This window comes from Bombus pascuorum, chromosome 12 (assembly GCF_905332965.1).
Source record: "Bombus pascuorum chromosome 12, iyBomPasc1.1, whole genome shotgun sequence".
NCBI lineage: Eukaryota > Metazoa > Arthropoda > Insecta > Hymenoptera > Apidae > Bombus > Bombus pascuorum.
The window spans coordinates 1,157,262-1,183,351 of record NC_083499.1 but is presented as its reverse complement, the minus strand read 5'-3'; the positions used below and the strand labels follow the sequence as shown (position 1 = coordinate 1,183,351).

Genomic DNA, 26,090 nt, shown 5'->3' with positions numbered 1-26,090 from the left:
TAAAAAAGTTGTGGATTTTAAATAAATCATAGATTTATGTATGCCACTATAACGTAATGAAAATTTGTTTGCAATCGATTTTTCAGGAATATTCCGAATCCTGTGCAGGAGGTCGGCTGCAGTCAATTCGCATGGTATGGCAGAAATTCGATGTTGACACGGTTATCGAGTGAGGGATGGTAGGAAGGTATGCAACGGACGTATAAGCGTAAGCGAGCGTCAAACATCATTGGAACGAGGAAAAGAGAGGGAACGAGAAAAACGAGGAGGAACGTCGATAAAACTCAGGTGAAGACCATACGGTGAACGTACGGTACGCCAAACCCCCATTTTGTAGGCAAGTAGTTAGTCCCTCTCTCTTTACGACGGCTCAGGAACGGCTCGAGACCACTGTGTTTGAATGACTTTTTGAACAAGTACGCTGAGTGCCTACTAATTATTCACTGCCGGGCATAACGGGTCTTTAAACAAATTTATTTCTTGGACATATTCCCTTCAATTTATCTATACCGTTTCACTATCGACAGATATTATATTAAACATTTTCAATACTAGATGATGTTATTAAACTAAGCGATATCTTTATAGTTATTTAGTATTGTAAAACGATTAATTTCTGAAGTTGCGAAATAAAGATGTTTAAAAGCAAATTAAATTAACTTGACAATGCAAATGTTTCATTTATTATTAGATTATATGTATGTAATACTTAATGGTTTAGCTGGATTTATATTTTAATATATAATATAATTATGTATTAAAAGTCTGTGTATAGTAAGGAATTACACTTGCTCAAATCATTCATGATAATTTGTTGGTCATTGGATGTTTGTCCTCGTACGCTTCACCTTGATATTTGATAGTTTCTTCTTAAGTTTCGCTTGGGATCACGACACGGTGTTTTGGTATGTCGTGCCTTCCCTCCGTTATCCCCGATCCGTAGAGTAAAAGCTAAAACTGTTGTTCAGCATTAATACACAGCAACGTCGAAGTCTAGGTATGGCTTCGCCACATTCTTTAATCTTTTCTTGGCGTTTCCTCTAGGTATTTAAAATCAAGTTGATAATTATTTCTGTATATTGAAAAATAGTTCAGTCAAATGCGAGTAAGAAAATGACCGAACCAGATACATAAAGAAAAAATTTGTATGTACAACAAATTATAATTAGCATATGGAAGGATATAATGTATTGTATTTATATTTAATAGTAGTTTGTCTTACAGATAATGAAATGTATACAATTTTATTCATTGACAATATTATATCGTCTTTTGTATATTAATATCATGAATATGTGATTCGGTTGATTATATTGCAACCAGATAATTCTTGAAAATATGAATTAAAATTACAGTATAATTATCGTTGTTACATTGTTACATTCATAATCTTAATCTATGTATTAAAGTTAAAGAAAAGGAAAAGAATTTAACTCAATTCTTCACTAAACTGAAAATCTATATATTTATGATTTTGACATAAGGGAACCATTCCTATTATTATATCTATTTATTTATATTCTTCTTTTCAACATGCTGGTATGTCGCATAACTAATCGTGTGTGCTCATTGTTTAGAGTGTAAACAAGGATCAGAAAGAGCGTGGATCGATTTCATGACACGGGTTCCGTTGGCTAGGTACGGACCTGATGTGGTCTCACGGGCCTTTCAACTCGATCCGTATATCCACTACACAGTCTCTCGTAAGGTGTGGTTCTCAGCGTGCTGGTCAGAACTATGCTCGTCCGGAATCAACAAGTGCTTCTCGAGACTACGTCGGGGAAACACTTGACCTAACCGAACTTAGTGAACATCTTTTTCTTCTCGTAACCTCGCGTGCAAAGGAGTTCGAAGGGGGCGCGCATAGGTGGCAGAAAGATTCGCAGAGATTGACCGCGTACACAGATTGAGTTCATGATCTTCGGTTACAAATATTATGACACCGGTTTGACTCGGTAGATTGTACAGATTAACCTTTTCACTTTGGGATTCGATCGCGAGACCAGAATCGCCGACATTGTGTTGCTTCTTGTGGTGATCGATGACTCGGTGAATTATTGGTTTTTTTGCGTTGGAAGATGCATCTATGACGCGCGTGTTCCCTCGCCAGGATCAACGAGGATTCTATATGTACACCGGAGTTCCGCTACACGTGACTTCACGCCTTGCCGACTGCGTGTTTATTACGCTGTAGATTTAACTCAATACACAACATAAGATTGAAGTTGACGAGAGAAAATCAGCAAGTATGAAGCACCGTGAGTACAAATCTCGAGATGTTATTTCGCAATTAAGGATACGAAACAAGAGAAACGTTAGTTCTAGATGTGTTATGCTATTGAAAAGACCAAATAATTCTCTTCATAAACTGTGATAAATACAAATTGGCATATACATTTGAGTCTATTTACAACTTCTTACTGAAGCTTCAAATGATCTATGTTTATACAACTTTCATTTCTTATTTAAATTCATAAGACATTCTAACAATGTTTGGTAGAAACACCTTTTAATTATCTAAGATGTATTGCATTTGTTAACATAGAATCATTCGACTTCTATTTAGGGCGTTTCCAATGGTAGGTTGTTTCATCGATAATGGGGTTTATTGATGGATAGATTCAACGCGGTCCATTGACCAAATTCAGCATGCGAAAGTCGCGATCCTAGCGTAACATACAGATGACAGATTTCCATCGGTCGCACGACATTTGACATAAAAATGAAATTTCACGCGAAATTTATTTGATGGAAAGAGTACTCGTACAAAAAAGTGACTAGTTTCAAGACGCCTCTTGGTAAAATAAAACCATGACAAATACAGTTGTGGTTCATTCCATATTCTATGGGAACTGCTTAAAAAACAAGTTTTCTGGTGCACCTGTCACCAGCCAGAACGTTTTTATATTCCTGCACGTGGCACGGTGCACAGGCGCTTCGTCGAAAGAATGAAAACGTTGAATTATTACGCGAAATCGATTTTGTTTCGACGCATAATGTTACCAATGCAATTAATAAATAAGCGCTTCGGTGATGTTTTAGAAAGTTAACCTTGTGTTGGAAGTTTCAACGAACTTTCTTTCTTTGTCCCTTTGGTAACTGATTCTGAATCGATTATCGATAAGTAGTGCATCGGATAGCATTAAAATGAATCGTTCCAACTTCTTTTCGATGATCTATTTTTAAAAGCGTTTCGGAACCTTAACTTTGTCTCTAAAATATGATTTTCCGAATCGCGAGCAATATTTTTGAATATTTTATAAAGGCACGGAATCTTAATGCTTCGATATAATGTGTACTGAAAAGAACAAGTCAATTGTTAATAGTTGGAAACAACTTATAATAATTTATCGAATAGCGTTTTAGCATAATTGTAATTTATTCTGACGTTAACTAATTATATTACCTAACTAATTTGATTTATTGGACAAATAAATATATTATATTAATTAAACTGTTATATTAATAAACAGGTTGATTAAATTTTTTAAATCATAAATAGTAAAATCGGCATAAGTTTAAAATAATATTCCAGCTAATGTTTTTATGTTTGTTAATAGTAGCTGTTGATAATATTTTTTAAGTCTGCTCGCGTAATAAATTAGTTCGCCGTATATCGTGCTAATGACAGAAGAATCTACGAACAATGTTCAGCGTGGAATTTCTAGGACACGAACGCGGGTATACATGAACAAAGTAATGAACGCATAAAATATTATATTAACATATGGTTTGACATATTAACGTAGGAATCTAGATCGCTCAGAGAGGAATTTCTAGGACAGGAAAGTAACGTTACTATGGCTACATGTTCGCCAAACACTTAGTTTACTACTCGATTCTATCAGAAATTGTGGAATATTTCGATGTATAAAATTATTGTTCGAATGTAAAATGTCCATCGAATCATAAATATTTTCCATTTAACTAATTTTTGTATTAATTTTTATTCTCTGATCATGTTTTATACAATTTTGATGATTTTTTCAGTTCACTAATGAGTGAATTCAAATGGAAGATAAATGATATATAATGATATTTTATTTGCACAAATGACGTGTAATATGTGATACCACGCAACTGACTCATATGCTATTCCATTATGTATAATTCATAAGAGCACGTATCTTTCGACACGATAGAGGCACCGTGTAGTATCTTTGTGCGAGTTTTATTTTTGGATTTTCGTATAGGGCAATGTTTTGCGTCACGTGTCGAAAATGGCGATATTTTAAAGAATATTCAAAGCCTGCATCAACTTATTTATACCTCGCTCTTCATTCTTATGTAATATTCAAACAAAAAATAAATTATAAGCTTCTGAAGTTGATATATAAGGAAAGAAATTGCGAAATAAAAGATGTATACATCGAAGTATTTTCTAGGGTGTAAAATACAAATAGTTAGGTAGAGAAAGATATTTACGCATCGTTGTTTCTTATTTATTCAGACACAGATTAAGTTCACTCATATATTAAATTTTTTTGTAACCTGAAATCTACATAAGCGTTATACTTTAATCTGCATAAAGTATCTTAATCTGAATGTAAAAAATTGTTATCCGCGAAATGAGTTAATCTCAGAGAAACGAGAGCTCTAATAGAAATATTTAACATAGAAAATACTTTCTCAATACTCTTTCTAGTCATTATACACAATAACATTCAGTTTGTTTCTTCGTTTTTCATTTCAGACGTGCACTTTCAATCGTAAATCATATCGAACGATAATGACGATAAAAAACGAAAGGAGAGGCAAGAAAGGAAATTGAATTGTCTCTTTTGCCGCAGAAAGTACCATTTCGCTGTTAGAAATTTTCCCTCGTGTGATAGCTACGGGATCGAACGAAAGCGCAATTCCTTATGTTAACTCGGTCACAATGTAATACTGTGCATTCTCCGAACTACGATCTATAGATCGGTGGGTGAGCAGCAGCGTTGTCGTGCGCGCGTGTGTATAATATCGGAACGAGCGGCAAAATGCAACGCGGGAAGCCTTGTGCTCGTTGCTTCGAACAATACCGTAATGATACATGATAATAACCGGCGAAGCGTGATTGCCGTGCTTCTTAACTCTTCATCTGTCATTCAAACGTTGTTTTTAATGAATGGATTTTTATCCTCCCGGCTTCCCCCGTTACGAACTTCATCGATGAAAAGAACAATGTGCCCGTTTAAGCCTATTGTACATAATACACGTGCACAAGCCTGTATTTTTCGCTTTACCACGACGAGTAATACTTAAAATAGGCTACTGATCAAAAGGATCTGTACACTTGTTTATTTTTTGACATAACGTAATTTAATTAGGGAACTATATGAGTAGAATAGAAACGATGCGTTGATTTATGATGACTATACTCTGTATTAGTAGTTTATTATTATAGCACAGTAAACAAATTTCGAAAAGACTAAATATGCAATGAAAATTTATAAAAAAACGTTCTGGAGAAGACAATCTAATTTGTAATACACAGTTCAATTCTTCTAAATTCATAATAAATTGTCGTCGTTAATTCAATCAAACATATCTAACAAATTCTAATGAATATCAATAGATACATCAATTATGTCAATCGTGTATTGAGCTTCGATGTAATGTCGGTAAATTTTTAAATAAATAATTAAGTTCATTATTCGGTGATTCTACAAGAACATGATAAATATCGCTTTTAGCCATTACTTTCTCATTAATTTATATATTATACTAATATTTATACACTATCGCTATAGGTTGGGTAAAATGCCTGGAATCTTACGCGGGATAGTGTATGTACTCAGTGTGTTTGAACGAAAATTTGCCATACATCGTCGACGATATGTATCATACACGATGGTATCTGTATTATTTCAATAATACATATAAACTGTTGGAAATTGTGAAGATATTAATCTCGGCGAATAATACTCTGGCATGATGACTTATGTTCATGTTTGAATGTACGGTATTCATAATATGCGTTTCGCTTTTTCAAACGTTTGTGGCTGACTAATTACGCGTTTTCACGCTGCCTGTTTACATTTTGTCTAGTCACAACGCGGATATAATAGGTACATGTGGGATAAAAAATATATCTCCTAATGGAAAATATGCAAGTAAGATATCGATCATCCGCTATTCCATGCAATTAAAGACGTTGAAAAACTGACAATTAAGCAGCAACTGCTAATGTCGATGGAGAAGTTCTCCATTGTTTTAGAGGGTCAAGGTATAGATCGCAACACAATTTCGATTTAGGCATGCCGCAAATTGTAAAATCGTATCTACTCACGTATACGACGTTTTGCAATATCTCTTACTCTTTTCGCAACGATGCGACGCATCGAATGTTTCATAGAGAGAGAATATTCTATTGTTGTTAGTATTAGAAAGGCTTGCGACAATACGAAGACCCGCATTCATAATAATTATACAAGAAGAAAACTAGTATAAGATACAAATTGTAGGATTGTGAGAGGTTAAATTTTCCGTAAATGCATAGAAACGTGCGCTCTAATCGTCGCTATTATCACGAATGAAATTCTTTGACACTTAAACATTATTCGCGAGACAGCGAGCTGTTTAATATGTCTTTTGTAGTTGGAATTCTCGTACACGTTCAGTTAGGTAATGTTTGCATGCAGTCTTGAAGATTTCTCTTCGTTTTCACTCTATGGAGATCGGATCGTTGGTGTATTAGTGGTAACAAACTGTTGTTCGCTTTCGAGTTACGCTTTCAAAACTGTAAAATCAAGAAATACGCATTTCACGTATAAAGTCGATCATTTTTCGAGATTTTATTTTAAATTTAGTTCGTGAGATATAATACAGAAAACCTTGGACTTATATGTAGAACTCTAAATATATGGAATTCAGGCCCGTGAACCAGTGGGATGCAAGAATTTCGGATCTTTAAATATTTCGCGAATTTCGGAGAACATGGGAGGTTGAAATTTTGTAATATTTGTAGATCCGTGGAAGTTTTTGAGATATCAGGAATTCATGGAAATGCTTGGAATTTCGGGCTGTTTGGGAGATTTCGAAGCGACCGAGACTTTTAGAAAATCCTCAAGTATTTAGGGATTTTACAGGTTTAAAATAATTCAGAACAGTTTTAAAATCCCTACTAGATTCACCGAGTTGTAGGATTTTCTTCAAAATCTCAAGATTAATATGAAACTTTCTTTGGTAAAAGTGCGCGAGTTCTCTGTAGTATGTCCGATGAATTTAAATCTATGTATATTAGTCTGTTGGGAATTCTTTGTTTTCCTTGATAGAGTCATGGCTCACGTTTCGCTAGATTTCCCGATTCTAACGAACTCGATATTGGGACACGGGTTTGCACGTGCCACGATTTGTCGCAATAGCGTAAATGGACCATAACAGAAGTGGGCAAGCATCGACCTTGTCTCGAATGTTTCAAGCTGTAAGTATAAAATAAGTTTCGTAATTGTCCTTAAAACACAATTGTTCTTCTCATTGTGGCCATTTGCTCGTTCCGATAGAATGGTAGCGTAACACCATGATTTCTTCGAAACGAGGAAAGTCGTAGAGGATGATCTAAGTTTCCAGCAATTCATATAATTGAAGTCAATTATACATCGTTGATTCCATCGAATACGATCGTATCTGTACAAAATTTGATTTCAGAAATATTCTTACCAAATGATACAAATATTTGAACATTTATAAAAACTTTCTTCCGAATATATATATAAGATTTGAAATAAGATTTGAAATACATCTGAAAATTTACATAGAAATTACAACATATTTATTGCAAGCTTACACTTCTCAGAGATCGTCAAAATATTTGATCACATAATTATTCATTATATTAATAGCTCACAGCATTCAGAAGGATCATATTTAACTAATTATATGTTTAAGATCACACTGTTAATATTATGTATTGATTTCTTACTGTAATGTAAGTACATGTTTGCGATAAATGTTATTGTAGATTTTCAGATTGTTTTCAAAATTTACCGATATAATCTTAACAATAATTTCCATAATAATTTAAGTCTCATTAAAATGCTAATGACATTTCGAAATGTTTCGTATGACACGCATAATTGCATTCATAAAAGGTGTCTGCAAGTGTTCGAATATTTTCATGAGCCACTCTATTTGCAACGATATGGGAGTGTTTCAATACATATAAGCAATAGTGTATACAGACAGAAATATTTGGACGAGTAGAAAAATGTCAGAAACGCGATCGCCAGTGGATTGCCAGTGTACCGTTTCGTTATTTACAACAATTCAAAGACTGCCGAGTTGTGTGCAACCCACGCATGAAAGACGCTCACTTTCACCTATTGAGTTCTGCTGGACGACCCACGAGATTTCTTTGCTTGCACATTCCTAAACGACACTGAAACACCGCACCAGTTATATTATGTAATAGGCAATAGCTTTAATAGCTCGACCCTCGCCATTGAGGTACGCGCAACAGCATTACTCGATTCAAAGAGGGATGCGATAATTCTTTATCTTTCCCTTTTATTTTTCTTGGAAATGCAGAAAATATTTGTTAAAGTAGAGTACCTAGTAAGTAGATTGCATTAAATATGTATTTATGGAGAATTTGAAAGTGCAGTAACAAATGAAATGCACATAATGCATAGAAGTATAGTAAGATAGTTCTAGCAGTTATTTAACGGATTAACGAAATTGCTATTTAGGTGCCAGTCTTTTAATTATATTTAATTATATTTAATTATATTCACATTTATATATATAAATGTGAGCTTCGCATAAATATCCGCAGTCTACTAATAAGTAAAGTGTGCACAGATTCTTGTTTCGCGGATTGCGTTGTTTTCTCATTGATGTATGAATCATGGCCGCATCTGGACAGCAGAATCTGTGGTTACGGTATTGCTAAACGCATAAAGTTGCGCCACGATAACCAACAGTCCAATGCACTAGACGTTCGATCTTTTTTCACCCATGAAGAAAAATACCTAACGCGAACCTATACGATTTGATAGAGGGAAGCACGGATCTTTTTTATTTTCCCGTTTTCCTTATCCGAATTTCTCTCTTAATTTTTCATCCTCTTTTACAAGATTATGAAAATGTTCGCGTGAGGAAGCTTGTGTATCCTGCTTGCGAGGATAACATAGATCAAAATTTTTCCAAGTTTTCAGAGCGAAGCGGATTAAAAGGTGGGTATGAACTGTAAGTTCGACTCTTTAATCTCTCTGCTCATTTTCGATCCCTAGCTTTTTTCTACTTATTAATAAGTAGTACAAAAATACGCTTCATCAGTTTCATTATAACGTAGAGAAAAACGCCAAGTCTTTATTTATTAGAATATATAGTCCTCGCCTTGGTAAAGTATGAACAGCAACATCAAAGTTATCGTTTCGATACTAAGTAATCGATTTTTTTTTAAATTTAGTTCGTTTGAAATTCTTAGTACTTCTCGAAAATCATAGAATTCCCACATGGTTTACGTTTTACTTTTGAATAAATTATTTTCATTTTCGTTCGAGTTACTTTTATTCTGTCATATATAAAAATTTATAGAAACAGTTATATCGATGAAAAGTATTTAATTTATGAAAATCATTAATAAATGTTTATCTAATTTTTCTATAAATCGTTTATCTAATTTACGAAATTATATACATTATGAAATGGTTAATAGAAAAAGAGGCACAAAAGTTCTCAACGTTGATGGCACTAAATATACTCGAAGCAAGTGCAGAAATGGAGCAGCGGGAATTCCGGTCAGTTTAGAGCGGTGACTAATGTTTCACATTCACAGTGTTAAACTGTTCGATAGTCGCGGATGACGTATACGGAAAAGTAATCGTATAAGTCATGTATCTACACACATTCTGTCACTAAGAAACTACCGTGAATTTTCCAACGTTATAAAATGTGGCTGGTCTATTTATGCGCACGTAGATATTCTTGGAATTGGAACGATATCCTTGTATCGTCTTCGCAATTATTCCATAGCATGGAACGTGTAAAAAGTAGATTGAATAATGCGCGTCCGCTTCGTATAAGGACAGTTCGTCGATGGTATCCGTTCTTTTGTACAAACTAGTCTTATGAGTTTATGGGACTGTCTAGTGTGATACGACTTTGACGCTCGTTCATTAGTATGAAAACTTCATCGCACCGACCAGCGAAGAAAAAATTTGAAGAAATACAGGAATCAAAGTAGAAAGTTTAAAGAGCGACCTTTGGTGTTTTTTAAAATATTTGAAAGCGTGTGAAGAGAGAAGAGAAAGATTGACCGTCTAATATTGGTCTAATTATTGCAAATATGAAACTCGCGAATTATTTCAATAATTTATCCAACTAAATCCTTATCTAATTTTATTTTGATACGTTATTAATGTAGCTACTAGTCTGCAGAACTCCCACTTATCTGGACTTCATTTATTCGGGATTGTAACGGAACTGTAGTTAATACTCGATTAACTAAATTCGCGTTACGATAGAATTTACATCGTTCGAACGTAAACTTATATCATTTGGAAGGAAAATCGTAGGTAGGAGAATTGATATTGGCAAATTCTTGTTACACTACTTCGAATTAAACAGTGGGCTTCAAATATATTGTATGCGTTGTATAAAAGTCGTATATTATGTCGTGTTCATCAAAATCATCATGATCACATTCATAAAATTTGTAAGAAATAGGAAAATGTAGGTATATTTAAGACAAGTAATATATAGTATGATCGCGGTAGTACTTATTTAGTAATTCAATTAAGCAATTTAATTTATTAAGTTTCGTAATTTAAAAGGAAGGTCGTATATGATTAAATGTGTAAAATTTGTATGTTACAGTAATGAAAGGAACGTTTGTAATCTTCCTAAGCGTTCTCTCGTTGAGAACGCTAGGTCTTCCGACTGGAGCACCGCCAGATTCATGCAAAGATCTGATGCCTCGTCATCCTGGAAGCACGAAGCAGGAAACTTACCCTCCTCCTTACCAAGTTTTACCAGCTGCAGGACAAGGCAGAGTCCGGTTAATTCTGGGAAGTCCTCACGGTCTTGCCTACGAGGGTTTTATGATACTTGCACATGACTCCGAGACCGGTGAATTCGTTGGAGAGTTCGCCAACTTGCCCGATTCGGCAAGAATCGTCGAGTGCACACAGGGTATAAAGGTAAAAACATGTTACTGTGTCATGAATTATTTTATTAAAGTTTTCAGATATTTGCCAATTTTAAAATAAAAAAATAGACAAAATGATAAATAATAAATATTATTCTATAATTACTATATATTCTTGAGGATTACAGGAAAGAGACACGACAAGTCACACTTACTGTCTTTTATAGAAAATCACTTTTAGAATTCAATATTACATACTATCAGTTACTTCCACATTACCTAAGATGTTATTCCATTCAATTTAGATTCGATTTATTAGATTTATTCGACTTCTCGAAATATTGATTGTTCCAACATCAGTTATTCTATTGGTTTCACATAAAATTTCTTGAAATCATCTTGAAATCAAATTATCTATTTTTGGAAGGTAATAGGAGGTCATTTTTAATTTCAACTAGGTTATATTAAAATACTTTCTTTCATCAGCAAATCAACAAATATAAAGTTATTACGTTTTTTCGGTGTCATATTTAATTATGATAATATTATATAATCATTAAATAATAAGTAGGATAAGGCTATGAATAACAAGCGTATCGACTTAAATAATATACATACAGGAGCAGATAGGCTAATAACAAATAAATGTGTTTCGTACGTTTCAATCGAAATAAGAGATAAAAAGTACCAGATAAGATAACATAAATAAAGTATATTGATTACATAATATGATACAAATGTTAAATAACGACACAAGTGTCAGATACAGTAATAAATAATTTAGCATATTGGTCGAATAAAGGTTTGAAAGGTGTTCTTCGAGCGATCAATACGATTCTTTTCAAATGATTAGAAAGTTTGATGATTTATAGTATTTCCCGATAGGATCGTTTCGATCGTAGTTAGCGAGCTCTCGAAGGCTACGTGAATCACGTTGTCGTGCGCTCCCGAAGGACAGAGGCAAAGTGCTACACGACACGACGATTAAATGCTTTTTCCTTTTCCTTTTGTTAAGAACGCGGTGACTCACACGAACGTCAGCAAGAAGCACAATCTCGAGTTTGACTGGGAGGCACCTGTAAATTACGAAGGCACCATTGTTTTCAAGTGAGTATTCGATAGAACACTCGCGGGTTTACGTTATTTTGTAATCTCGCACAAATTTCTACCAATTGTCGTATATCCTTAGGAAATTTTGATACTGACTAAAAGTATCGCAGATAATTCGATGATATCATGTATTTAAATATCGTACGCATTTCTTGTTTTCACAATGAATTTATTTTACTTCGGTTGAATGATATATATAGCAATAAATGTATTGCCACGATATGGCAATTGAATGTGCAAGAGCTATGGTTTGTAAGAATGCGGAAGTAAGGTGTATCAGATCATGAAAATCAAACCTTGTCGTATTTCAATACTTTCACATTAATCCTCTCGTAATCCTATCACGACTTTTTGCATTCAGAGATCTTGTACTTTCAATACTGCCATTTCAAGGTTGTATAACTCTTTCATTTACACCTAATTACGATAGAATTATTATGCGTTATAATTATCTTTAGTAGTGAATTTGTCTCATACTCCTCTACTTCCATTTATTTTATCTTTTTTAAATTCATTTAAATTTTCTATATTTTCTCGCGTCCTCGAACCTTCCATCCTTCCTGATGTTTCAGAAACATTTTCCTGAAGATGTATTTGGAATATTCTTCATCGTAACGAATGAATTACAAGTTTTTACACGGTTTGTAAAACGCCACTTTATATTCACCGCTTATTTTGCTTGGTCATTTTTATCGACCACTCATTCCTGATTTTTGTAATAATCGATACAAATAGATTGCTTACTATCTACACGATGAAACAATAAAATAAAACATCACGGACAAATAATTTCTGTATACATCATCAAATTCGTTCCATCATTATTACAATCACAATTGTATTACCATCACAATTGTATAAGTTATGCCTTATTACAGTGCTAATGAAGTTTTAAAATGTTTTCATAACGCGTACGATACATATACAAAAGTTTTCTACGCTGAGTGTTCAAACACCTTCGTGTACATATAGATAGCTAAGTTTTAAGTCAAATAACGCAACTCGAATACTCGAGTACAAAACTCTCGTAACTAGCAGAACAGAATCGATTTTCTGTCAGATTGCAATTTATTACAGCAGTCCGCGTAAAACAAATTAACTCTGCAATCATACAATAAACCGAATGGAAATTGACGATTCATCGCATTCAAAGCTAATGCAGGAATTCATCTGCAAAGTATCGATGAATCGTTCATTCAATTTCTGGAACAAAACTCGGTCTTCGGATCACGGTGTATATAGCTCACGCACGTAATATGCCGCGATCTGTCGCACGTATGAATTACGATTAGAAACGAACGAACGAACGCGCGTGGCACGGAGGCGCCTCGGCATCTCCCGTGCACGGAATACAATATAACACGGTTAACGGTGAACGGTGAAACGGCTGGGACATTCGTTATAAACTTTTCTGCTGGTAATCGGCGCCACCGGTTATTTCTGAATGCTCAATTAATACGGGGGACAGAGCGCTGCGCGAGCTCCATTAAAACTTCTCGAGAAATTTATGCCGATAGCCATAAATAACCATTCGGTTCATTCGAATTCCGCTTTTGACATGTCGCCGGTATCAGTCCACTCTCGTTCATGCTACGTAGTTCATTCGTTCATTTTCCTCTTGATTCGGGTTATCGTTTTAGATATCGAAGCGATCCTTATTTTAATTTGGAGACCACGGCAGAAGAGAATAATAAGTATATCGTTATTGATTTTATAATTCCATTGTCATCTTATGTCTAAATAGAAGCATTTTAGTACGATGTAATTGAAAATGAAAACAACCTGTTAGGATTGATGTGATAAAAACCTGTTAAAAGTAGCTGACAAGCGGACGAAGTTTTATGGAAGCCAAAGATATAATTATTAAAACGATATTTTAATATCCTCGCCGTATCAACAATGAACCCTTTATTGTGGATCTTACTACTGTGACGAGTAGTATTTTGAAAATTTTGAAAGGAATTAAGAAATACATATTTGGCTTCAAAGCGAAATAAAAAGATTTTAATTACTAGGAATTGATCAACAACGAATTTTAAACATAGAAGATATGACTTATCATGTTTTTCGTCTGTAATCTTCGTATATGTAATTAAAACGAGAAATCTCATTCATATAAATAAATCTCTTTATATTTTTCTCGAATCTCTAGAAATTTATGGTTTGTTTGAATTCTGCTTTTAACACAGTCTGATATCTGGTCCACTCTCGTCCAGTTAGATCGTTCATTCGTTGATTCTCAGTTCGATACGAAGCCTTCCTCCACGCTATCAAAACGATTTTTCAACATTAGACTTCGACTCGTTATTCGTTCTCAACATTGTTATCTTTTGTTCCCACGCCTGCAGTGGTAATGAGTTGCATCACGTTGACCCGGAAGACCGTAATTTATAGTCTTATCTGTCGAGATGTTGGAATACGAATTGACGTTCCTATAACCCTTTTTTTTCTCCTCCTTTACGGAAACGGAGAGGAACGTTGGCTACGTTTCGTGACCGATTATGATGCATCGGCTAGAGTAATTGTGGGATCATTAAACGGAGTAACTCGAAGATGGTTTGACTTTCCAATTGACAGTCCTCTGTTTGTTCGATTCGGAAGAAATATCTGTATATGTAATTAGGGAAACTTTCCAGTTTCGTTTGGTGTTTCATTGGTATTCAAAAGTTTGCACCTGTAAGTTCATTTGCACCGTGTATTGTCTGTTTAAACTTTTAAATGAAAGAAACTGCAAATGTTGAGATTTCTAAACTTTGGTATGCCTTTTATTTGCTTAGTTACCTACTTTCAAATGTACATAGTTGATATTAAGAATACCAGTATGTTTATTATTATTTACGTTAATGCTTCTAGTTGCAGTGAAGAAACGAGAACGTGTACAGTTATCTGAATAACTATTTTGTTTATGAGTACTCTATGAAAGTACTTGCGAATGAAACAACAATTTACATAACAATTTGATTACACAAAGTATTTACATATATGTACCTCTATTCTCTAATAAAGCATTTTGTTTTTAGTATAATTTTTGCAATCATATTGAGGTATTACCAAACGATATGAAATCTAAGTAGTAATTAATTAATATGTAAATGCTATAATAAATACAGTCGTGTGCAAGATAACTTTGTTCGTGTTAAACTATGTACAAACTTTCGATTAAAAGTATAAATAACTTAACACAAATGAAAATGATAAATGGTAATACTTGCATCATCTGCTTTTATTGTAACATTTTGATGTTATCGATAAAAACTATTGACTAAAGCTGCGACATTAACTCGTTTCAACATCGCATATCCCAGCACACTCCATTATAATTCACGTACGCAGTCCACTGTTCATCAAATTAGGATCATACGCAATACTTCCATTTTGTTAATTACAATATGTCCTAATTATAAGTAAATACGTAGACGGTCATGTGCATATAATTTGTTTAATCCATTATTATACCATATCAAAGAATATCCGCGTCGTTCATTACATCATCCGATTTGAGGATAAAAGTCTCAAATGTGTGTTACCGTAATGAGGACATGAAACGGTAATAAACGGTAATAAAGGCAAAGCACAGAAGCACAATTGTTAACACGTCTATCACACCATCCTAATTAATAAACTTCGTCAATAGAATTCGTCCAGACCCTTCAATTTTACAAAAAAGACAAAATCGAAAATACTGAAAAATACGAATAGTCTTAATTCGTCTATCATGAATTTTAGCACATCGCTTATTCGAGCACATCCATAATTCGCATACATATGTTTGCCTGAAATTGATCGAAGTGTCCATTGTCGGTAACATAGCTTCGAACGAAACACACGATATTCCTTGGACCTTTGACTATTGCACTCTCTCAAAGAACCAACATACCGTAATTACCGCAATCAATACCAGTACGGTATCTTCGTCCTCCTATCAGTCATTTGTACTTCGCTGAAACGCTCCCATTTCCCTTTCACCGTCCATGGATCGATACATGTTTCTCGTAACTCTCGTCGATCGTTTCTTTCTTTTTTTTTTTTCTCCCTATTCTACCACGTTGCAGGTCCACGTTCGCGCAGGATTACAGTACGTACTGGGTCGGCGTGGAATCGCCGCCAGTTAACGTTCGCAAGCGATCCATCGACGTATTGACCTCGTCTACACCGATCAGTACACTGAGAACTACCACCCCGCCCTATTACAGTCCGACCGTCGATTACGAGGTAAGTATTCTGCGTCCCATTACGTCCCGACCGCTGATCACGAGGCAAATGTGCTTTTCGCACCCGATAATCATAGCTGTGACTGTTCATCGACTATGCAGGGAAAGGGCTGGCGAAGTGAAATCGTGCCCTAACATTGAAATATTCAACCACTATCTCTTTGATACCTGTTTACGATTGTGAACGTCTTTGATCGAACAAACCCGCTATGATACTTACTATATCGGTTCAGAATGACAGAAATATGAACTCGATTTTCTTGTTATTATATTTTTGGAAAATTACTGATTGGCTATTTTATGGAGAAATTAACAGCTACCATAGGGTATTTCTATGAATACACGATGGTAACGGTTGGACTGCGGATATTTATGCATCTATAGGAAATTTGAAAATGCAAAAATTCCACAAAATGAACGTAGCCTGAAAAATATACAGAATATCAAAAGTATAATGCTTTCTATAATATTTCGTAGGTAAAACAATTTTTTTTATCGAGGTTCTACTTTCCTTATCGTATTCTGAAAAATATTAATTTGTATGAAAATTCGCAAAAATATGAACTATATTCTGCTCTTATTACTATAATTTTGATATATACCCGTACTTACAATAAAAAGATTGAGTTCTTAATAACCGCATTTCTATATAATTTAACAAACACTATCTCATACAGCGAACAATGTTTTAATGAAAACTTACTTTAATGATTTTATGCTTCGTTAATCGCGTAAATTAATTCATATGCAAACACACAGCTGTATATTCGCAGTAGGTCAACAATGTGGTTAATACATATGTACATACACGTTGCGTATGGGTCTAATAAGAAGTTGTAATTTAGAATACTAAATAAATATTTGAAGTAATAAATCGATCATATTAAGTTACTTGGATCGGTTAAGAATTTCTATTACGTTTTAACATAGAAAGTACAAAGCAATACCATGGTTATCTACAAATTTGAGAGAAATTTTAGAAATCTTTTGAAGTTGATTTTTAAAGAACTTTTTGATAAATAGATTTCACGATAATTAACGATATATGTGAATGAATGTATCTAGAAACACGAAGGTATAATTAATAACAAAACAGAAGGGTATAATTAATCAAAGAGTACATTGATAAGGGATATGCGTGTACAATAATTACGAGTTGAAAGTAAGTTCATATTCCGACGTATATTGGTTGGACGATATGCTACTACATGTATTATGTATGCACAATTGCGCACACCTGCACGCTAGTTAGCTTCGTACAAATGCATAATTTCCATCGAACGGGATACGCTCTTGGTTTTATACTTTATATACTTTCGCCGTTCACTTTCGCGTATCTTCCGATCCGACCGCGCCCCGTAATTTTTGCTCCATTGTTCATTTATTTTTACGTGACTTTATCTTCGTCGCATCAACGTGCAACGCGCCTCGAGGATTAATCAGGTCCAATGGCGAAAGGGTGCAACGTCACAAAACAAAAGGGGACGATAAACTGCTTACTCGAGTCATATTTTAATTTTACTTCCCTTTTTATTAGGATGCTTCTTCGTATTGACAGATAGACTATGACTAATTTTACCACTGAACAATTTTTAGATAAATGATTCGAATATCGTCTGTCAATTTTAGTAGAAGATAATAAATCTTCTTTTTCACCATTAATTTTCCATTATTTCATATATATTAGTAACGTTTACGTATAATTAATACAAATAGTTAAGTCACAATGTTCGTGTACTTGAAAGCGATAGGATATTAAACATACTATAAATAATATATGAAAATTTATTGCCTGTAAGAACGTATTAGTATGGAAAGAAACAGAAAAATAGCGTATCCCACGGTCGCTAATACGGACACGCGTTCATCTTATCTTTATTCAACGATCAATTAAAGCAATTACGAGTCCAATTATTCCGTGTGATGTACAAAAATCTTCCTACGACAAAATCGGACGAACTCGCAGGTGTGCTTAATAGAAATGAAAAATGTACATACATACATGAAGTTGGTAATAATCAGCTCTTGAAGTCCGTAATTATTCTGTTTCGCAAACTGTGTTTGAGTTGAAGGTCGGTCGTCACATTTCCCGTCCTTCCGAGATTTCGACCAATCTGCGTCTCTTTTGTCATTCGTGACCACTTTGTATTGTAATTAATCATTGAATTGATATCTTTAGATGTTCGAGCATTCAACGTTATTGCATTGCGTTGCGTATGCATTGCTATGCACGGGGTTCAAATTATAATTTTGATTCGAGTGTCATCTTGAATACGAGCTGCAAGCGTGTTTTGTTTGAATTGACTTCCGCGACAAATGAAAAGATACAGGTCGACGTGTTCTTTGCGTACCGTCCTCGTTACCGGTCCACTTTCGAAACGAGATCGACGTGAGAAAAGGCGGCACGCGAATGAATCCACGCCGGTTTCTCGCTTGGAAACTTTATTGAGGAGTTTCCAGAGTGGCGGACTGAAACTACTCCATTAACCGGCTGCGACGCAAGCTGCTTCTCTGCACACACGTATCGCCGGTGTAGGATTTCTCGCCGCGGAAATATCTTCGTATTTTGGATGAAAATAAATCTTTCGGAAATCTCTTGAAACTTTACCGCCAGATTCATGCCAGACGATAAACGTGGTTGAAGAATCTATTGGCTCTAGGATCAACCTTACTCTTAACTTTGCGTGTTAACGTTTGTTCATCCTTTCGTATTATTAGATTAAATTATACGTAGACACTGTCCGTGCCAGATATGAGATGTGTATTGACACGAGGAACTTCTATTTCTATTTCCGTGCGAAAGATTATTCTGTTTCTCTAGAGAAACTAGGAAAGCTGCCTGGAAACTCTGTTCTCGGTTGGAGAACTTGCGTTTGGTCCTGTATAAATCTCTGTGTTCTTCGTACCCGTTTCTTGAATCTTAAGATCATACAAACGCTTTGAGTATTAACCGACGTATAATTTCTTCAGAACTTTGACGACAGCGAGTTATTGTATTTGAACGTATTATTCTTTAGATGAAAGATGTTGAGGATCCTTTCTACGCCGGATGTGGCTCGACGAAGAATTGCTTTGGTACCCCAGCTGGATGCATCGAGGCCAAAAATTGTATCGCTGCGGTTACTGTACTTGTTCAAGGAGAGCGATATCTGTTTGAATTGCAAGGACGTGACAGTAAATATGTCGCTGTTGGTTTATCCGATGACAGTAAAATGGTAATTTCTTGTTGACTAAAAATAATGTACTTTGACATATCGCGCTTAGTCATCCAAAAATATCGATTAAATTAAATTATTTTAAATTAAATTACATTAATTATTTACTATCTAAATAATTACGGATATCTAATTTAAATCATGGTAAATTTTATGCAACAATGGTTATACTGATTAGAGAAGTGTAGGCTTAGAAAGTATGTAGAATATTAGATTCAATTCACGTAATTCTACGGTGAACGATTATTTAATCCTTCGTATGTTATATATGCAGGGCGATGACAGTGTAGTTGAGTGCGCGAACGAAGGAGGAGAAATTGCATTACACATGTCTTGGAACTCTGGAAAACGTAATATGCGCCAGCCCATGGTACGTATCCTATTATTTATCATATTAAAGCAGGATAGGAACTGAATACCAAATTCTGTCGTAGTAATAACAAATTTTATTCTGTAGCTGGTCGCTAAGATCAGAGAGTCTGCATCGCAATTTGCAAATTTGAAGAACGAATTTTGAACTTATTTTATTAATCGTTCGACGGCGAATGAACATCCAACGATTCGAATTGAATAAAATTAGGATTAAAAAGAAAGAAGAAATTTCTACCTGCGACCAATATCGAGGTCACTGTTACGTGATCACGCGAGTCGCGAGCAAGTGAAATTAATACGATCTTGATTCAATGAGCCCCGCGGCGATGGCCGACTTTCGCCTGTGTGTAACATTGTTACCGATCAATTCTTTGTGGGAATGATTGCATCGAATCGCAGTTTACGAGAAATCTCTCGTGACCTTGATCCATTTGCTATTTCCTTTATAGCAGGAAGGAGCAGTCCAATTGGAGTCGAGTGCGATCAAGGATGACATAATCACGTGTAGATTTTGGAGAGAGAAGACCACGGTTGTTCAAGGCCGCGAGTATGACCTTGTCAGTACACCATACAATCTTCTCGTGGCAGCTGGCAAAAGTTTAAAAAGTACGTTCAATTTCATTTAATCCTGCGATACTACAGCTACTCTGCCGGCCATAAGTATTAGGACACCTTTATTAGGATACGTTATATAAGAGACTTATTTAATATTTTACCTTACGAGGTACAAAATAAATAAAAAAATAAAGGTAATGAGAAGGATTCAATTTCAATCAAATATCAGTAGGACTTTTAATGCTTATGGCAATTATATATTATACAACCTTTCTAACGCTATTCTGGGAAACTAAATATTCCAAAGTACTTTAAAGTAAGTAAAAGATATAATTTTATTAGTGAAATGACAAAGTATTGGTCTATTACCGGATGGTTTTGATCTTTCTATGCTAGAACGGTATCAGAAAGCATAAATATAACGTTAATCATCTATCATTATTCTTAAAAATAAAGAAAATAAAAATAAATAAACGCAATAACTTTGCGATTGAGAATACTCTGTAATGAACCTAGATACATGTTTCTGATGAAATGATTTTTTTCAAGAACTCTACTCAAACTTTTCTTTTTCTCCATCTCCCTTATCACACGAAGTGAAACGATTGAAGAACGGAGAAACGTTTAAAAAAAACATTTGTCGAAACATTTAGGTAATGGTGTCGGATTCCATGACACGGCATATGACGCGACCGGTGACGCAAAGTTATTATCCGACGTTGGTGGTTACACTACGGCGAGCAACATTCTAATTCGTGTTCACGGCGCTTTAATGTTGGCGTCTTGGATCGGTACAGCGTCGATCGGCATTCTTCTGGCTAGATACTACAAGCAGACATGGGTCAGCTCACAGTTGTGCGGGAAGGATCATTGGTTCGCCGTAAGTATCCAATTTTTCCTATAATCCCGCGCATAAACTGGACTACTGGTAAGATCTCGACCCAGTGGAAGTAACGACCCCGAGGTTGCGTGTGATGGCACCTATTTGACGGGGCGATGCTCTTGTCTCTGGGTTCATGAGTTGGGGATCGAGGTTAATCGGAGGAACCGCGAATGGAAGGGCAATTTGATAATGTCACGGGGGTGGCTCTTTCCGAAAATTACTAGTCGACGCACGAACAGCGTGATTGCAATTTAAATCGAACACATTAATCATTTTGCGTAATCAGATTTTAATTGGGAGACATCGGGTGAAATTGTACCGATCGTCGTGAGAATTGTTTGCTTTATAGCGTACGGTCCATACGACAATAAATATGTTCGTAATGTTACGTTCATAATGAAATGACAAGAATTAAATTGCTATTGAGATTGGTTAAACGTATCGATTTTGCTCGACAATTAGATATTTTTCATGTAATACGGTGAATACTTATTAATTTGGCTTTTAGTATGCAGAGCACGCTACATTTTTTAAACAGCGTACTGTACTTGACGTTGTTGAATTCGAGAGTCTGAACGTTCCGAAAGAACACTTAACTTTGGCCGATGTCCAAGAATGATATTGAACGTATCTTAGATGGCTGAAGGATACTTATTAACTTCAGATTATTTAATATCCGGCTCGAGTATTCATATATTATAATAATATCGCCGTCGCTTATGTTCCTCACTTTGATGTCATTCATTATGAGAATTTAATTCTATCGATGAAATACAATGAATATTATCGACAAGAATATGTTATTTTGCTCTGTTGTTTACTCAAGTGGCACAGATTCTTTATGATACTGACATGGTCGATGACAATAGCGGCTTTTGTAATAATATTCGTCGAATTGGGTGAATGGAGTTCGGAGGTGATACACGCGTCCTTGGGATTAGCGACCACGATCTTAGCCTTTATTCAACCGTTTATGGCAGCTGCGAGACCTCACCCAGGAGCACCGCGAAGACCTCTTTTTAATTGGGCGCATTGGTTCGTTGGAAACGCGGCACAGATTTGCGGCAGTAAGCTTCTCTTCTTTTTCATACTGCACGTGTTTTTTGTGTACTTCTTTTCTCCACGGACAATGGATTAACTGACGCATTGAAATTCCTTTCACAGTAATCGCAATTTTCTTCGCGGTCCGACTAAATAAGGCCAAACTGCCGGAATGGGTTGACTGGATTCTGGCAGCTTACGTGGTATTCCATATTCTAACTCACCTTATATTAACGGTAAGAATGATATTTGATATTTCGAAATGAAAATTCTTGTACATTCATTCGATTTGTATGAGTCTGGGCAATGCACATTATTTTATCTATAGCGGATGTCCTATTTTCATCTATAAATGGATATCTTGAAAGAAGTCGAATAAATACACTGAAAGAGGGTAGTAGTTCGAATTTTACAAAAGAACAATTAAATGTGTCAAGACTGTCTCAAGGTTAACTGCTTTTTTTTAATGGGTCATTTTTATCTATTGTTCCAATTAACCTTGGCAAACTTGTTACATACCGTGATATTTTGTTGCTACGCTTTCAATGATATTCATTTGTAAATGAAAAATAAGTTCACCTTAATTATAATTATTATATAATATTCCTACTTCACTACAGGCTATAATTTGTCATTTTAAATATTCAGATAGTTACTAACGACATAAAGTTTCGAATTAATTCGCCATGGATTATTAATGTTTTAGTGGAATCAGTCCTCTTTGATCCCGTATGCAATTAGTAGTTCCATATCATGTCTAATATATTTCATATTTGATTATGCAGACCACTGTTGAAAATCTCCTTAATTATACAAGCGCGATTTCGAGACAGGCAAATCTCTAAATCTGGATCAGCTTTGATACTAAGTCGGATATTTATAGAGGATCGTTATGTAACGAAGGAAATCAATGTATGTTATAGTTCGTTGGATGTGCCTCTGACAGACAGACGAGTCAGAGGGTGAATTCATTTCCGATGAAAGACATGCACTCTCGTGGTTCAATGGTCCATCCGGATGCAAGACAGGATGCTCCTGTAAGTTTCTTGCTAATAAGAATCGGCGCACCGCGCCGAGAATCTCTGAAAATCTTCACCGTCTCATTTCTCATTCTGTTCGATAGCACGCTGGAATCAGGAAATTTATCTTCGGCATATATTTCGTCGTGATCGTCCTATTCACCGCAGCTCTCATTGTAATCACCGTACTGGCGCCTATAGAAGACACATGGGTTACCTTCACGAACAACATTAAAAATTATTAAGTTGCCGTATAGCGATAAACTGTGCGTGAGATTCGTTTGACCACGAATTATGTACGCTGCTGTGTCAGGAATATTATTCCTGATAAGTTACAAACTGTTTCGCATTGAGTATGTCCTCGAGTGACTGTTTATATATATGTAAATGAGCATCGAATCGAGATAAATTATCGTTTACAGGGATAACTCCAAAGTGTGAGTTATATGATAATATATATTATATTATTTGATACATCGAATGTTGGAAAGTACATAGTTTGAAGTTTCTCATAGTAGAAGTATAATAAATGGTATATCATATCATGTTACAAGCGGCAGTATGTAGAATATCTAAGTGCATTGATTCGATATATTCTCCCATCGACCTTAAATATCGTCGCATATTTTCAATCTCCGCTTCCTTTTACTTGGTAGACTGACTTCTGATAATTGATTGAATAAGTATTCGTGCAAATTATTCGTACAAATGTCCGTCCAAAATAAGAGTATAACTTAAACATAAAATATAAAAACATATTTTATTTTTTTCTATATATGAAAGAAGGCATTAGTTTGTTTATATCTGCGAGGTTATTCGCAACACATATATTGTTGTTAGAAGCTCTCAAAGAGTTCTGTCTGTAAGGTGCTTTTATATTTAAGTTGTCTTTATCGGTAAGATATACGCAGATTATCTATATTTATGATGTAACGTTTACAGTATTAGTTTTTACAACATATGTATTTTCGATTTTTACACGTGTTCAGATTTATTTTGTACTACGATAAGTGTTATTCTATAGATGAGTGCAAATAAGAGTTTGTAGAAGTATTATGGAATTGCGCTTAATTAACCGACATCATAATGTTTTCATATGTTATTGATTGTTAATAAATAAAAGTATATACAGAATCGTGTGTTGTGTGCGAAATAATGTAACTCAGCAAAAGTACTTTTTTGGCTTGAATTCATTGTACTAAACGATATTAGATACGTATACGTAAGTGTAGATAAAAGCACTGTTAGTGTTTTTCACAATGTGCAAGTTCTTTTTTCAACCTTACCGTATCACTACAATTTTATTTTCGCTGTTTCGAGTTTTCTATAGGAAATGTTATCCGTTTATTGTTAAGATTCTACAGAGGACACGGTGGCTGAACTCGGTTAACTGTGAGAGGCCGTTGTTAGTCGGTTTGAACAAAATTTGAATTAATTTAAACGATAAGTGAAAGTTGCAGGTCAAGTACATCACCAGTAATTATTTCATTTACATTAAAAACTATGTCGTTTGTTTTAACCCTCTCTCATTGCCTTTCAAATTGAAAATATCATGCAGAGAAAGATCCTCGGGGAGTTTCGCATTTTTAGTATCCATGTCCCAACTATCGTTATGCTCAAGTTATGCTATTGTTAACCGTGTACTTCAATTTGTTCGCTAGTACGCTTTATTATTATGTACATTATAATAGGTTTGAATAGACTGTACAATTAGTGTGTATTATATAAACATGTGTTTGTCGAATCTATTCATTCAGCTTTTGACAAGTGTTATATAATCTTCCATCTTTGGTAGAGTTGGGGTATTATTTATTGCTAATTAAATATTTGTATGAGATACGAATATTTATTTATTGCGTCATTCGAAATTAATAGATTTTGACGTTCATATATTCCATAGAATATTCTTGCATATTGTAACGTTAATGTCTAGAATGTGAATGTTTATGCAATTAAAATATGTCAAAATATGCAGATAAAATATATAAATGTATGTAGATATACACCAATGTATGTAAAGGTTATACAATAAGTATATTGAAAATATACTATAGCAACGAGACGTTCATTAATCATACGCCATCATTATAATTTAAATTCTAACTACACTTAAAATTGAAATTTTGCTCCAAAATCATATTTCATTTTGACATATACATACGTATTTCTTTTCCTATTTCCAGTTATACTCATTACATACCTTAAATATTATTTATAACTGTTATTTTGTGTTATTTGATAGTTAAATCAAATTGATAACGACCGCTTGACTAAAATTAATTCTTTTGTATATGTATATTTAAAGGAAAAATATATGAAACGTATTTCATATGTTAAATATATAAAATAATCAAAACCTAGAAACAAAATTAATTTTTATATGTAAGTTTCACTCTATTACCAAACTATGAAAATATATACATCTGTATAAACATCCACAATCTGTTAATATTCTAGTAAGAAATTTATTCTTAATGTACATACAAGAAATTATAATTGTTAAATTTCCAACCGATTTTTTTTGCTACCCGAAAACCGTACGTTCCTGAGCTCCGATCGGGAAACAGCGTTTGGGGTGGAATGTTTTCAAGGGGTTAGTAACGCGCTTCAAAA

General features: G+C 34.6%; 1 protein-coding gene across 2 annotated transcripts; it reads left to right on the top strand.

The window, feature by feature from the left end:
* The first annotated feature begins 1,708 nt into the window (after positions 1-1,708).
* Positions 1,709-24,611, top strand: LOC132912953 (putative ferric-chelate reductase 1 homolog). Of its 2 annotated transcripts, XM_060970796.1 has the most exons (13): positions 1,709-2,258; positions 4,694-4,920; positions 10,801-11,123; positions 12,087-12,178; positions 16,234-16,393; positions 19,410-19,607; positions 19,882-19,977; positions 20,429-20,585; positions 21,188-21,414; positions 22,244-22,484; positions 22,582-22,694; positions 23,382-23,495; positions 23,582-24,611. In XM_060970796.1, the coding sequence occupies exons 3-13, from the start codon at positions 10,803-10,805 to the stop codon at positions 23,720-23,722; spliced, it is 1,860 nt and encodes a 619-aa protein (XP_060826779.1). In that variant the 5' UTR covers positions 1,709-2,258; positions 4,694-4,920; positions 10,801-10,802; the 3' UTR covers positions 23,723-24,611. The 2 variants fall into 2 exon arrangements, with proteins under 2 accessions (XP_060826779.1, XP_060826778.1); XM_060970795.1 differs by lacking the exon at positions 4,694-4,920.
* The last annotated feature ends 1,479 nt before the right edge of the window (positions 24,612-26,090 follow it).

Excerpts from the sequence above, each read along its gene's own strand:
- LOC132912953 (XM_060970795.1), top strand. Across the intron at positions 22,485-22,581 it reads CGCGGCACAGATTTGCGGCA|TAATCGCAATTTTCTTCGCG; the intron begins GTAAGCTTCTCT and ends TTCCTTTCACAG. Across the intron at positions 22,695-23,381 it reads TAACTCACCTTATATTAACG|TTCGTTGGATGTGCCTCTGA; the intron begins GTAAGAATGATA and ends TGTATGTTATAG.